Source organism: Zootoca vivipara, chromosome 5 (assembly GCF_963506605.1).
Source record: "Zootoca vivipara chromosome 5, rZooViv1.1, whole genome shotgun sequence".
NCBI lineage: Eukaryota > Metazoa > Chordata > Lepidosauria > Squamata > Lacertidae > Zootoca > Zootoca vivipara.
In genome coordinates this window covers 42,433,366-42,446,321 of record NC_083280.1, presented here as the reverse complement: position 1 = coordinate 42,446,321, position 12,956 = coordinate 42,433,366, and the positions used below count along the sequence as shown (strand labels likewise).

General features: G+C 50.6%; 1 protein-coding gene across 4 annotated transcripts in view; it reads right to left on the bottom strand.

Moving 5' to 3' along the window:
• CRTAC1 (cartilage acidic protein 1) overlaps window positions 1–12,956 on the bottom strand; it is a 37,377-nt gene that overhangs the window by 13,477 nt on the left and 10,944 nt on the right. For all 4 annotated transcript variants that reach the window (XM_060274678.1, XM_035132743.2, XM_035132744.2 and 1 more), the window contains exons 3-8: window positions 8,018–8,214; window positions 4,565–4,695; window positions 3,776–3,932; window positions 2,355–2,489; window positions 1,429–1,568; window positions 366–502 (exon numbers count right to left, since the gene is read on the bottom strand). In XM_060274678.1, the coding sequence (XP_060130661.1) occupies window positions 366–502; window positions 1,429–1,568; window positions 2,355–2,489; window positions 3,776–3,932; window positions 4,565–4,695; window positions 8,018–8,214 (897 nt within the window). The remainder of the gene's footprint in view (window positions 1–365; window positions 503–1,428; window positions 1,569–2,354; window positions 2,490–3,775; window positions 3,933–4,564; window positions 4,696–8,017; window positions 8,215–12,956) is intronic.

Genomic DNA, 12,956 nt, shown 5'->3' with positions numbered 1-12,956 from the left:
AAAGCCAGAACCTCCAGGGATGTGGTCTAGGCGGAACAGAACTGCTGTATTAGTAGCGGTGGAGGAAGGAGCTCAGTCACAGCTCTGTCGGCTGACTGGAGGGAGGGCAGAGCAGGATAGGACACGCCCTCCTGTGGGTTACGGCAGTGGGGGAACTAAAAGGCGCTAGATTCTGGATGCAGAATCCAGCCCTCCCTCCTCCCTCACCCCATATTCTCAAGTTCTGCATGCAGGACTTCCTAAAGGACGCAGTGGGTTCACCGCAGACCCTGGTGCGGGGGTTGCCCTCCCTGCAGTGCCCGGCAGCCTGGTAAGATGGGGAGCCCACTGCCCCAGCCTCTGGTGGCCATGTGGCTCTCACCCACCGGAAGAGGCGGTTGGCGGATGAGCCGCGATAGGCGATGTTGTTGAAGAAGACCTCCAACTCCTGGTCATTGTCAAAGTCAGCAGCGATGACGGTGCGGACGGGTGATGGCATGGACAGTTTGGGCGTGGCAATGTCCTGGGGGAAGGACGGGGGTTAGTGGGGCAGGGCTTGGGCTGGAGCAGGGCCAAGAGGAAGCTCAGGTCTAAGGAGGGGAGGGGTCAGGCGGCAGGAGGCATTGTGGCTGGCAGGGCCAGAATACATGGGAGCTGCGGAGTGGGGAGAGAAGCAGAGCTGGAGGAGATGGGGACAGCGCAGAGACTGCAGTCTCTTGCAAGGCAGCAGCTGGGGAAGGAACCAAGGAGAGGAAAAGGCTGCCTGGTCGACACGGCAGGAATAAGCAACGGTGCGGAGCCGCGGGTCTAAAATACGAGGCAACCCTTTAAAAACAAGGAACATCTGGCGGCCCAGCTGGGGGCAAAGGCAGCAGTCTCCTTGGTGATCTGCAGTTCTGCTCAGGCTTTCCAGAATGCGTGGGGGGGGGGAAATAAAGCACAGAGGGAGCCCCGAGTGGCGGTGGCAGTGGGGATCCCTGCCTGCTCCAGCCCAGCCTTCGCACATTGAGCAGGAAGGTTTGAAGGGGAAAGGTTCGCATATTCAGCTGGGCGCACTTGGAAGTGTGCCCGCAACTGGGAACTCTCGATTGCACAACGTTCCTGATCCTAAGCACATCCAGCTGAACACACAAAGAAATCCTCCTCCAGAACCTCAGGAGTCAATGCACAAAAGCTGGCAAGTGTTTGTGGAGCTGCGGGGGGGGGGGGGGTTGGGGGAGCGGAGCTAGGAGCTAGGCCCACATGGCCTTGCATAAAAACACACACCCCACACACTGTATCTATCCCCAACACCAAGCCGTTCACTGAATGCCCAGGTAAGGCTTTTCGGTTCCACTCTTTCTTAGGCACTTCAAGGACTGGACTCTCCCTCCCTGATCCCACCACTTCCCTGCTCACAGCCCAGGCCTTTCACCATTTTGGGACCTCCCTCTTTCACATGACACTTACTCGGAAGCGGCCACCTGCGCTCATCTGCAGGTAGAGCCGGTGAGGTCCATTCCAGTTACCGTAGATCAGATCCACTTTGCCGTCGCGGTTGAAGTCGGCCAGTGCCACGCCGCGGCCGTGCTGGTAGGGGTCATCCAGGCCTGTGGAAGGCGGCAGAGGAAGTCAGCAGGGCTAAGAGTGCCCTGAAGGCAAAAGGACGCTGTGGACTCAACTGAGCCTTCCCTTCTGCTGATGCCGGGCTCAGAGGTTGAGCAGCTTAGAGGTTAACAGGCAGCTCTTGCCCCAAGTGGCTCAAATTCAGCCTGTCAAGGGAGAGCAGAGGATGGGACAGTGGGAAGCAGGCTACAGGGGGCAGAGGATGGCTGGCGGAGCAGGCAGCCCACAGGCAGGGGCCAGAGGACCTCTGCAGATTCCTATGGACACCTAACCCATCCTTCCTGCCTCTCCCTGCAGCCCCCCCCCCTTTACAGCGAGCCGGGGAGGGAGGGAGGGGGACGGATGGACAGGAGCCATGGCTCCCAAGAGGGCGCAGCTTTGCCAGCGCCCCAGCAAAGCGGCATGGGGGGGATGACAAAAAATTCTGCACTGGGTACCACCTGGGCTTGCTACGTCTCTGCCCCCTACTCCTATCCTCTTGCTGACAAGGAAGGAGTGTTTCTAAAGGGAATAGGTGTCATCAGCAGCACCACGGTGATGGATGCCACCCTGACACCTCGTTAAACTCCAGTGATCAGCCAGACGCTCAATTACTGGTGGTGGCTGAGCCCTCAGGCACTCGCCATCAGACACACACCAGCAGGCAAGGAGAGGGACAGGGAAATGGCAGGACCCCGCCAGGATGAAAGAGGGCCAAGCAGCTGCTCTGGTGAGTTCTGCCCCACAGCTAATGGCTTCCTATGACGCCCTCACCCTTGCCACACACTCACCAGCAGAGGGCGCTACGTCTATGAAGGTACCGTCACCCTGGTTCTTGAAGAGGAAGTTGGCTCCGTTCTCGTTGTCGCAAAATATGTCGGAGGCTGCTTCACTCAGGATGGGCCCCACAGCCAAGCCCCGGCCCCCTGGGAAGAGGAACAGTGGAAACCACAAGACAGCACAATATGGGCATTACAGGTGGGACAGGTTCCCGTTGAGATGTTTCAAAACCATCAAGCCATCCACTGCTTGGTTGGCTCTCCTGCTCCCTCACACCTCTTCCCACAATTATTGAACTTCACTTGGATGTTGGGGTTCAGTCTTCACCAGCAATGGTCACCCCCACAATTTTTACAAAAATAGTTAGCCGCAGTTCACTGCCATAGAGACTGAGAGCAAGACAAAAATGGCAAACAGCTCAGCAACACTTCCCCGTTGCCATGACTGAAGGTGCCTGCCTTTCACCCCTCCTAAGGCTCCTCCTCTCCCGGATGTTTCCTAGGCAGCCTCAAACTGTGTCTGTGCACCACTGGTCTCTGTTCCGCCCTCCATATTATCCTGCACATTCTTGGGGAGTAGGGGGGATGGGAGCTTGTCGCAGCTGGAGAGGGAAACTCCTGGGGTGCTTCAGTAGTCCCTTGACCTCTGCTTCAGCCTCGGAGTCTGAACTGCTGCCTGTCACAGGTTCCTCCTGCTCACTAAACCCTGTTGTCCCTTCAGTATCTAGCACCTCCTCCCAATTTCCCCCCTCTGACCTCACCTCAGTGTCCCAACACCAATGCCCTGGGCTCTGATCCTTCCCTCCCTGGGATTTCCAATGGGGGTGGTGGTTCCCCAGCTGGTGTCTTCCACCACTCTTCACCATCCAGCCAGGACCTGACACCTCCCTATACTGGAGGCTTGGGCTTAGTTGGCCAAACATGGCTTTTGACTGCTATTTTAGTTTTCCTAATAGCCGGGATCTGTGTGTTTTTCCAACAATAGAACATCTGAGGCATTGTGGGGAAACAAAAGGGTGGACGTACGTGGCTGTTGCTAGAGGAGCTCTGTCACTCTTCGTAATGCCCAGCCACGTATAGGAACATAGGAAGCTACCTTATACTAGGCCAAACCACAGGCCCATCTAGCTCAGTATTTAGAGTCATAGAATCAAAGAATGGTATAGTTGGAAGGGACCACAAGGGCCATCTAGTCCAACCCCCTGCAATGCAGGAATCTCTTGCCCAACACTGGGTTCAAACCCACAACTCTGAGATTAAGAGCCTCGTGCTCTACCAACTGAGTTCAGATAGGAAACTCTTTTCCCTTCCTGAAGATGCCGGGGGCTGGATCTAGAACTTTCTGCATGCAAAGCAGAGGCTCTACCATTGAGCTACAGCCTTTCCCCTTATGCTGGGCTGGCTCTTGAGAGAACAATCCTCTGCCCTCATACCTGTGAATTTGTTGACTCCGGCATCTGCTGCCACATCATTCAGTGCCACAATGCCATTCTCCAGGTCGCTGGCAGCTGTGTCCATCTCGATGAGGGCATGGGGCCCAACTCTCATACTGGCATAGTTAGCTATGTAGATGGAGTAGCGGCCAGAGCCCTGTAGGAAGGGACGTGGGGGCAGGTGAGAGGCCTGAGTCTTCACTGGACTTGGCCCCTCTCTTCCCAGCACGAGGGCAGACGCAGAGGGTGCCGCACCCAGGGCCCTGACAGGGATGAGTCTATAAAGGTAAAGCCAGTCACAGGCGCCTGAGCATAAGCGGCGTAGTCCAGCCATGGGCTCCCAAACAGGGGGATACCATCCTTCATGCTGCCCTGTTTTGCCTCAGACATCTCTGCCAACCACTCCCTGTCGTCCCCGTCCCCCCAATTGTTTCCCTCATGGCACCCTGATTTAGCAATAATCGTTTGAAAATAAGCCACGCAAGGCAGAGGGAGAAGAAAGCGCAGGTGACAGGGGCATAAATCACCTAGACAGGCTGTGTTTATCAGCAGCACGGCACCCGCCTGGCATGGCAGTCCCTGATGGGAGTCCTGACAGCTGTGAGGGGAGGGGAGGGGGAGGCAGAGCTCGGCCTTGAGAAGTTGGGTGGAGAGCAGGCCCCTCTAAGCCCATGTCCTCCCCCTCTCCATACAACTGCACTGGTGCATCTTCGCTCCCAGCTGGCGCCACCCACAGCCCTGAAATCACAGCCTCAAGCCAGCCCATCCCAACCTGTTCCACACACTCACCGTCCTGTCCACGCACGCCACTGAGCGCCCAGCAAACCAGCTTGCCACACCCCGGTTCACCTCATCACTCAAGATGTCCTCCCAGCGCCCGTTCCGAAACTTGAACAGTTTGTCTGTATAGGTAGCTACACCTGGGAAGGAGAGATAAGGTATCAAGACGTTTCAGGGTCTCCTGGCCAGGTGCTGAATCAGCTCTCCCTTTCTCGCCTTCTCTCCCAAGACAGGAAATCAGTCTGAGTTGTGCGTGACTTTCTCTGGAGCCCTAACCGTGTAATTATGTGAAAGGGCCCTCCCTAATTGATGCTCCAGACGATCTGTTTGTTCAGCATTCATCCTGATTTGCTTGCACAAATCTTGCCTGGTTAGACTATGCATTCGTTCTGATTTGTTTATGGGGAGGTTATATGACAACGGGTCCCTTCAGACTGGTGCTTTTTGTGGGTATATTCTGCAACATGTCACTGATGCAATAATTGTGCATTAGTGGAGGGTTACTGGACCACCCTCAAATCTACTACTTTATGAGCGGTTCTGTGATGCCCATGGAGCACACCATCACCATCGGAAAGGGAACTTATGCTTAGTGCAACAAAAACTGGATAAACACCCACTGACCCCGAACTTCTGTGATATGAAAAGTTGCAGGATTTCAGCAAAATAAAAAAAAAATCCTTCCAGTAGCACCTTAGAGACCAACTATGTTTGTCATTGGTATGAGCTTTCGTGTGCATGCACACTTCTTCAGATACTAAACTACAGAACATGCACCTATTGCAAACAAAGCAGTATGTTTGTCCTGAAACCTTTTCAGGAACGAACAGGCTTGAAAGTGGGATCCTATATAACTGTCCCGACACCATCATGAGCATAAATCATGATGAATATTCAAGAGAAGAGACATCTGGAAGGACCCAATGAACATGCATCCTGATTTGCTTCTGGGGTGTTTACATGTCTTCCCATTAATCATTTGTTCATGCCACACTCTTTAGTGCATTTTGCTGTTACTTTCCAAACCACAAAAAGTCCCCTGCAAGTGGGTTTGTTGAGCTAGGGCAGCAGAGTGCTTTAATCCATTTGAATTGCACAAATCTAAATTGAATTGCTCTTGCAAAATACTGACAGTCTAGAGCAGTGTTTCTCAACCAGTGTGCCTCCAGATGTTTTGGGACTACAACTCCCATCATTCCTGACCACTGGTCTTGCTAGCTAGGGATGATGGGAGTTGTAGTCCCAAAACATCTGGAGGCACACTGGTTGAGAAACACTGGTCTAGAGCAGGAATAGGCAACCTTGGCTCTCCAGATGTTTTGGAACTACAACTCCCATGATCCCTGACCACTGGCCCTGTTAGCTAGGGATCATGGGAGTTGTAGTTCCAAAACATCCGGAGAGCCAAGGTTGCCTATGCCTGGTCTAGAGGCACCCTAAAGCCTCCAGCAACTGGAGGTTTGGAGCGCAGAGACTTGCTGCAAGCTTGGCTCTGAACTGCAGCATTACACTCTGCAGGTGTGATATCCATAGATGCAGATCACTGCAAGCGATGAATGAACCCCCGAATACTGATCTAGATTGAACCCTTGCGGCTCTCTCATTTGGACCACATTCCCTCTGCCCATAGATGCCTGTTCCTGATCATCCGCCTTTTGGGGCTCCCCCTACTCTGCCAGCCTCGCCCAACACCTAATTGCTCGCTGGTACTGCAGGGTTGTGATCAGGACTGCGCGACAATGAATGCAGCAACCCCAGCAAAGCTTAAGGGCTGGTAAGGGAGGCCCAAAAGAATAAACTCATTAAGGTAAAATGTGCCAGAGCAGCGTGGAGCCATGTTCATCATAAAAGGAAAGGGGAAAATCAATGGCAGGCACTGGCCGGGCCCTGATGCCAGGAGTAATGTGAATGGCTGATTTAGGGAGCCTTTGGCAGCTGCAAAGCAGTAATTAGGTGTGTCAGGAAGACTGATAAGTGGAGCCAAGAGCAGGTCGATGCTGCAGGTGAGGGGCCCAGCCCTACTCGGGAAGGATGCGATGGGGAAGTGATCGCTTTTCTAGGCAGATTTCTGGAGACCCCAAGCAGTGCTTTGGACCAAAGGAAAAGCAGTGGTGGGAGGAGAGCATTTATCTTTTCCAGATATATTCCGACTAGAAATGGCCTAGTTCCAGCATGGATTCCATAAAGCAGTGGTGGCCAAACTTGCCCCTCCAGCTGTGTTTGGACTACAATTCCCATCATCCCTAGCTAACAGGACCAGTGGTCAGGGATGATGGGAATTGTAGTCCCAAAAGAAGCTGGAGGGCCAAGTTTGGCCACAACTGCCATAGAGCAAGTCACAGGCTGCCAGATCTGATCAAGCAACATATTTCTAGGATTCGAACATGTGAAGCCATCCAAGCAAAGCGCCTGTTGACTTGGGTGCAATTCCTAACTAGCCCCAAGGAAGGGGCTTGGCCTTGGGACAGAACCAACAGTGTGTATTGCAAAAGCATGCCGAACACCATCTCTGCTCCTAAAGCAGCAAAGGGTCTCTTAGCAGCAGTCTAGGAATTAGGGAACCACCTTCCCAGAAAAGAAAATACCAGACCCTCCACCATTAGGTTGCAGCATTTCTGGTGGGGGTGGGAAAGAATATGCTTTGGGGTTTCATTACTTTCTCCCTTGCGAAATCTCAGTGTGGTCTCAAAGGATTTCTCCTTGCCCAGCGAGATACTTGCCTGTCCCTCAGAGATCCCAGGGCTCCTGGAGCTGCAGTCCCTGCTGGCAACTAGAGATGTGGCAAAGCCCTGAGTCAGCAGCCAAGTCTCTCCTCTCCCCCCCCACTTCCTCCCCCCCCCCCGCCACCCGCTGCTGCCAGAGAATCGACAAAATCACTCAGCTGGGAAATTAACTCCAGCCTTGAAACATCCCACCCTGGTGGCCAGTGAAGGTCAGGGAACTGGAGTCAGTGGCTCGGGGCTGGCAGGTGAAGAGCCCCAAAGCCAACAGTGTGAAGGAGGGGAGCCTGCACTGCCAGGACATCAACCAAGAAAGGAGAGTGACCACTGGACATCACTACCACTGCCACATGCCCCTCTGTGGATCACTCCCATTCCCTTTTCATTCTGCTGCTTGCAGGATAAATGCCAGGAACTGTTAATGATAGGATTGTTTGTGATGAAAACACCAAGTTTTCATCATCCGTGAGTGAATGTGGACTGATGGGTGGGAACCATGTGTTTTATGGGTGTTATGGGATGGGTGCATCAGAGCAGAGGTGAATGGAGATGGCTCATGGCAGGCGATGGGTAAAGAACTTAATAAAAGGCGCAATACTGATCGAGGTGATTCTTGAGAGGCAGGTGGGTCTTGATGGATGGATATCAAGGACGAGGAAGTTCATAGGGCACAGGAGAAGCTGGGTATGCTAATTGGGTTGCCAGCAGGCAAATGTCAGGAAGGAACAGCTTTCGCACTCACCGGAAAAGGCATTGTTGGTGTTGAGGAAGTAGATCTCCTCTCGCCCGTCCCCATCAATGTCGCATGCTGTCACACCAATCGCATTGCCTTGGCGATCGCGCAATGCATAATATGGAGAGCTATGTTCATCCACCGCAAGGTTCACCAGCCGGCCCCGTATCTTGTCATACTTCAGCACCAGGTTGGGACCATTGTACCTGAAGGAATGGAGAGCAAGAAATGTGATGTGGGAGGCGGTTCAAGGTAGCAGTGGCCCTTCCCACCCGATCTCTTCCAGAAAATCCAGAAAATCAAAGTCCACCATTCTTCATTTTGTGGGGTTACCAGGAGAGGCAACAAAGGGCACATCCCATCATTGCTGTTCCCGGGGGGAAGGAAAGGGTGTGTCACAAAGAGAGTGGAGCTTGAAGCCAAACATGGAAGGGACTTTAGAATGTCTATATTTATTCCACTTGTATTCTTCTCCTCCCTGTAGTTCAGGGCAGCAAATGAGGGGGACTATCCCATTGGATCCCCACAACAAAAAGAACAGCAAAGCCAAGGTAAAAATATGGGGTTCATGGCTGGCTCCATTTCAGAGCACGGTATCTACTATAATCCTGCTGTAAAACCTGGCACTGTGGATGTTCCAAATCAGGTAGATAGCACTGCAAAAGGGTTTTTTAATTCTTACTTTTCTGCAAATAAAAGCAAAGGAGAAAACCATCCACCCACGAACAATAAGAACAATCCACCAACCCAGCAAAAATATATATGTGAATCATACCTAATTTAAACATATTTTGCACATTCATATAATCCAGCCATATGCCCGAAAGGGTATCCAAGTGAGACAGATGATTGTTTGATACATGATGCTTTAGTTGACATTCCCGCACTGCAGGCGGTTGGACTGGATAACCCCTGGGATCCCTTCCAGCTGTACAATTCTATGGTTCCATGTTCAAATGTGCAAAGGGCAGTAAGCTTTTCAGACCACCGTGCAGTGGATGGTTATCCTTCCAATTGCAGTGTTAAATTATAAGGATTTGGAGGTGGGCTTCTGGCCGTGGGGCTCCCATCTCTATGGAAGAAGAGTTCCTTTTTCTAATTCATGTCACTCAAATTGAAGGACTCTGGGATTCAGAAAGGCAGTACTGGGGCTTTTAAAAACCAGCTGGTAAAGCAAGCCAGGGAGGTGCTTGTCTGTAAGCACTGAGCATCTATCAGAGATCTGATGCCCAGAAGATTCAGGTTGAAATTCCCCTTGTCAGTTTGGGGATCAACACAACCCACGTGAAGCTTGAATGCCAAACCAGCTATGACATTGGGCTAGTTTGAAACCCCTGGCAGGCAACAGCTGGCACTTCTAGTACAGGGATGGCAAAGGCTTAGGGTACTGCCTTCATGCAGCACCTGCCCATCTTCGGGATGGCTACGGCCCAATGGCACCCTCCCATGCCAAACATCCAGTTAATCAGCTTCTCAGAACCCGGATAGTCAGATCCAGCATGAGACCCGGATTCTTTTAGATATCCATTCATGCTAACATCACACAATGCGAAGTTGCAGAAACGCCTGAGCAGTTTCATCTGGCAGCTAATGATGTGTGACTCTAATGTGGTTAGCATGGAGTTTGCGAAGGCTGAAAATGCACAGTCTAGAAGAGGTAGAAAATTAATACAGCAGAGGAGAAGGAGGTCAGGGAGGGAGGGAGAAACCTTGAGGACAGTGTTACAAAATAACGCTCGCCAGCACCCAACGGGAATCAAGATTGGGGCCTGATAGTGAAGTGCAATCGATCAAAAGAGCCATAGCTGCATCGGAGGCTGAATCCTGAGCATCAGAGGTGCATCAGAGGTGAACATATCAATATATTGGCCAGATTCACCTGGAAGTGCTAGTGCCTGTGAGACTTGGGAGAAGAAAAAACTGGCTTCTACCACACAATTATTGAAGCCATCTCAGAAGCAATGAGTTCCTATAAATGTACACACTTTCCATTTCTTCATTCTCAAACAGAACATGGATTCAGATGCTTCCCAATGATTTCAATAAGTACATGATAGCCAGATGATCTGAAGCTTTTATCATATGACTGGCTACAATATTCCCCCTCCTCCCCATCTGTAATCATGAACAGGAAGGAGGCTTTCGTGTGAATGCTGTGTGAAAGGGTTAACAGCTGCTCTGAGTTCTTCCAGAGACTTATTTCTATATGACATTTTTGTGGTTGGCATAGCATTTGCCTGATTGGACATGCACCCTACTGAAAAGCACAGTGCTGCCTAGGCTGTGGTGAAGGTCTTTCCGGAAAGGTAGCAGTCTGTGATCCAGAGCGCTCTAGATCTGAGCAGCTAAGAAACTTTATTGGATAAGACAGTTCCGCCCCTCTCTCAGGAGCCAGACACACATTAGGAACAAGTGCAAAAGCAAATCAGAAGTAGCTAGGCATGAGAAAGGCAAGTTGGAGCAGAGGGCTGGGCACTGTTGCTACATACCGTTCCATTGCTCTAGGGCCCATTAGCATTTGGACATCAGAAAATTAAAGGGAGTACATAAAGCTTAAAATGTAGCTTTTTGATATGTATGAACATGCTCAAAGTCTCCCAGATCTTGTAATAATCTCAGCTAAGTTACTTGTACCACATAGGTGCCTAGATCTCCTTAGGAAGCATGCAAGAGGAGTTGAAAAGACATTCTGTTGCCTTTCCCCTTCCAGTTTTTAAAAAGTTGTCTAATGCCTCGTGCACAGATGAGTGAGCACCAGCTCCCAGCTTAGGGCTTTCTGCCTGGGCTGACTCAGCAAGCGCTATACCCTGGCCTCGGATAAACAAGTTACACAAGCAGCACTCATTGGGTTATGAAATGTCCCGTCTCTGTTTATGGTTATGGCCTGGCACGGGAGGGAAGCAGATAATTGCCTTTCCCCTCCACATCTCCCTGGGATGGTTGCAGCCAAGCTCCCTGGGACGGTTTTAATTCCCCCCTTCCCATCTGGCCCACCCACTCCTCATTCTTAGGCACAGGAAAATATGGAGCACCGCCCTTGTCAAGACTATAGAACACAGATGGGATGGGTCATCCAAACAGACTCCTTAGCAATGGAGTAGGGGCACGATCCCATTTCAGGCCACACTGAGCACTTACTCTGGGACTGGCAGTAAACCCTTGAGCTAGCACGTGTCAGTGATCAAAGTGAAGCCAACAGCAGCAAACCTGCTTGTGCCCAAACTTGTCTTCAGGTGATGCATTCATCTCCTTAGCACACCCCCTCCCACTGCTAACATTTGGCACAATAGCAGCATCTGTGCTATTAAGACTCAACAATGTGGGCATGGACCATGTGGGAGTGGTATCTGAATTGACGTTGCTCCATATGGTCAGCTTGGAAGCAGAGACTCCATTGGCAGAGGGAGGAAGACACCTGCAACAGAGATCGGAGAACACCTGCACTGACTCACCAGGTCAGCCTGGTCTCACTTCAACATGACTCAGCCAGTCTCTGGTATGAGCACATATTGGACAGCAATAGCTTCTCTAGCATGCACTGGAGGAGATACTGGGCATGTGAGGGGGTGTTTGCTATAGGATGCTTCTTGGAGTTGCACCAGCACTAATGACAAAACCAGAAGATGAAAGGGGAAATGCTACCATCTGATGAGTGGAGAAATAATGGAATTCATCCCCAGAGAACACTTAATGCATTGTTGAAGCTCTTATACATAGATCAGACCTGGATTTGGTGTTATTTGATTTCTATTAGGAAGCTGGAGAACCTACTTATTAATCTTGCAGGTGACACAAAACTAGCAAGGTCTGCAAACATTTTAGGGAATAGGAGTCAAATTAAAAAGGAATTTGGCAAATCAAAATCCTAGCCATAGGTGAGCTGGGGAAAAAAGAGGAAAATAGGAAGCATTTTGCAGGGGAAAAACCCCAACTGAACTTTAGAAAGACTTGGCTAGGTTGGCAGTAATACTGCTGAGAAGTGTCTGGAGTTAGAGTGGATCATAATCTAAATGTGAGCTAGGAGTATGGCAAAAGCAGACAAAATGTTGTTTTGAGGTTGCCTTCACAGAAGCAGTGTCTAAGAAGCAGAACCTACTTGCTCTGTTCAGCACTGTTCAAGCCACCGCTGAAGAAGTAGCGTCTCCTTTAATAAGAACATTGACAAATTGGTGACAGTTCAGGACAGAATGATGGAGATGCCAAGTTTGGAATGCAAGCCCATGAAGAAAGGTCAGTGGGACGATGGGACAAAAAGGATGGATGGATTCAGGTTAAACAAAATTCAGGTAAATGAACAAGTTTGCTGACTTGATGCAGACATTTCCCTTCACTAAAACTTTAAGAAGTCAGATATAGACCCGCCAGAGATGCTGTAGATAAGGGATGGTGTTTCCACAACCTCCCAGAAGTCATTGGACTCCCATCATCCCTGATCACCAGCCATGCTGGCTGGGACTGATGGAAGCTGGAGTTGAGCATTGTCTGGAGAGCATCATGTTGGCTATTCTTGCTGTAAAGATATTGTGCAATCCCAGTAATCCATGATTTAGCAGTATTCACTGGAATCAGAGTTCCTTCAAATTGTTTGCGTCATGAGGACAGCAGTCTTCATAATTATATCCAACGATGCTTCAGTGAATGTTAATATTAGTAGTAATGGTAGCAGCAAATCTCCACAGTCTAGATTTGTCTCATGAGGTGTAGGGTTTCTGTCTCACGGTGTAAAGTATTGTGGCTTGCAGTTTCTCAAAGGCTTCTTTCCTACATGGTCTAGAAGATAGACTCATAGAAGCGTAGAGTTGGAAGAAACCACAAGGATCATGTGCAGAGGTCTCCAAGGGACTGTCCAATCAGGGCAATCTGTGTATTGCCTGACACTTCCTTTGCTGAGGACTGCATCTTATTTGGCTAGCAGATTAAGGGGATCCTTGGGATACAGCTGAAATCC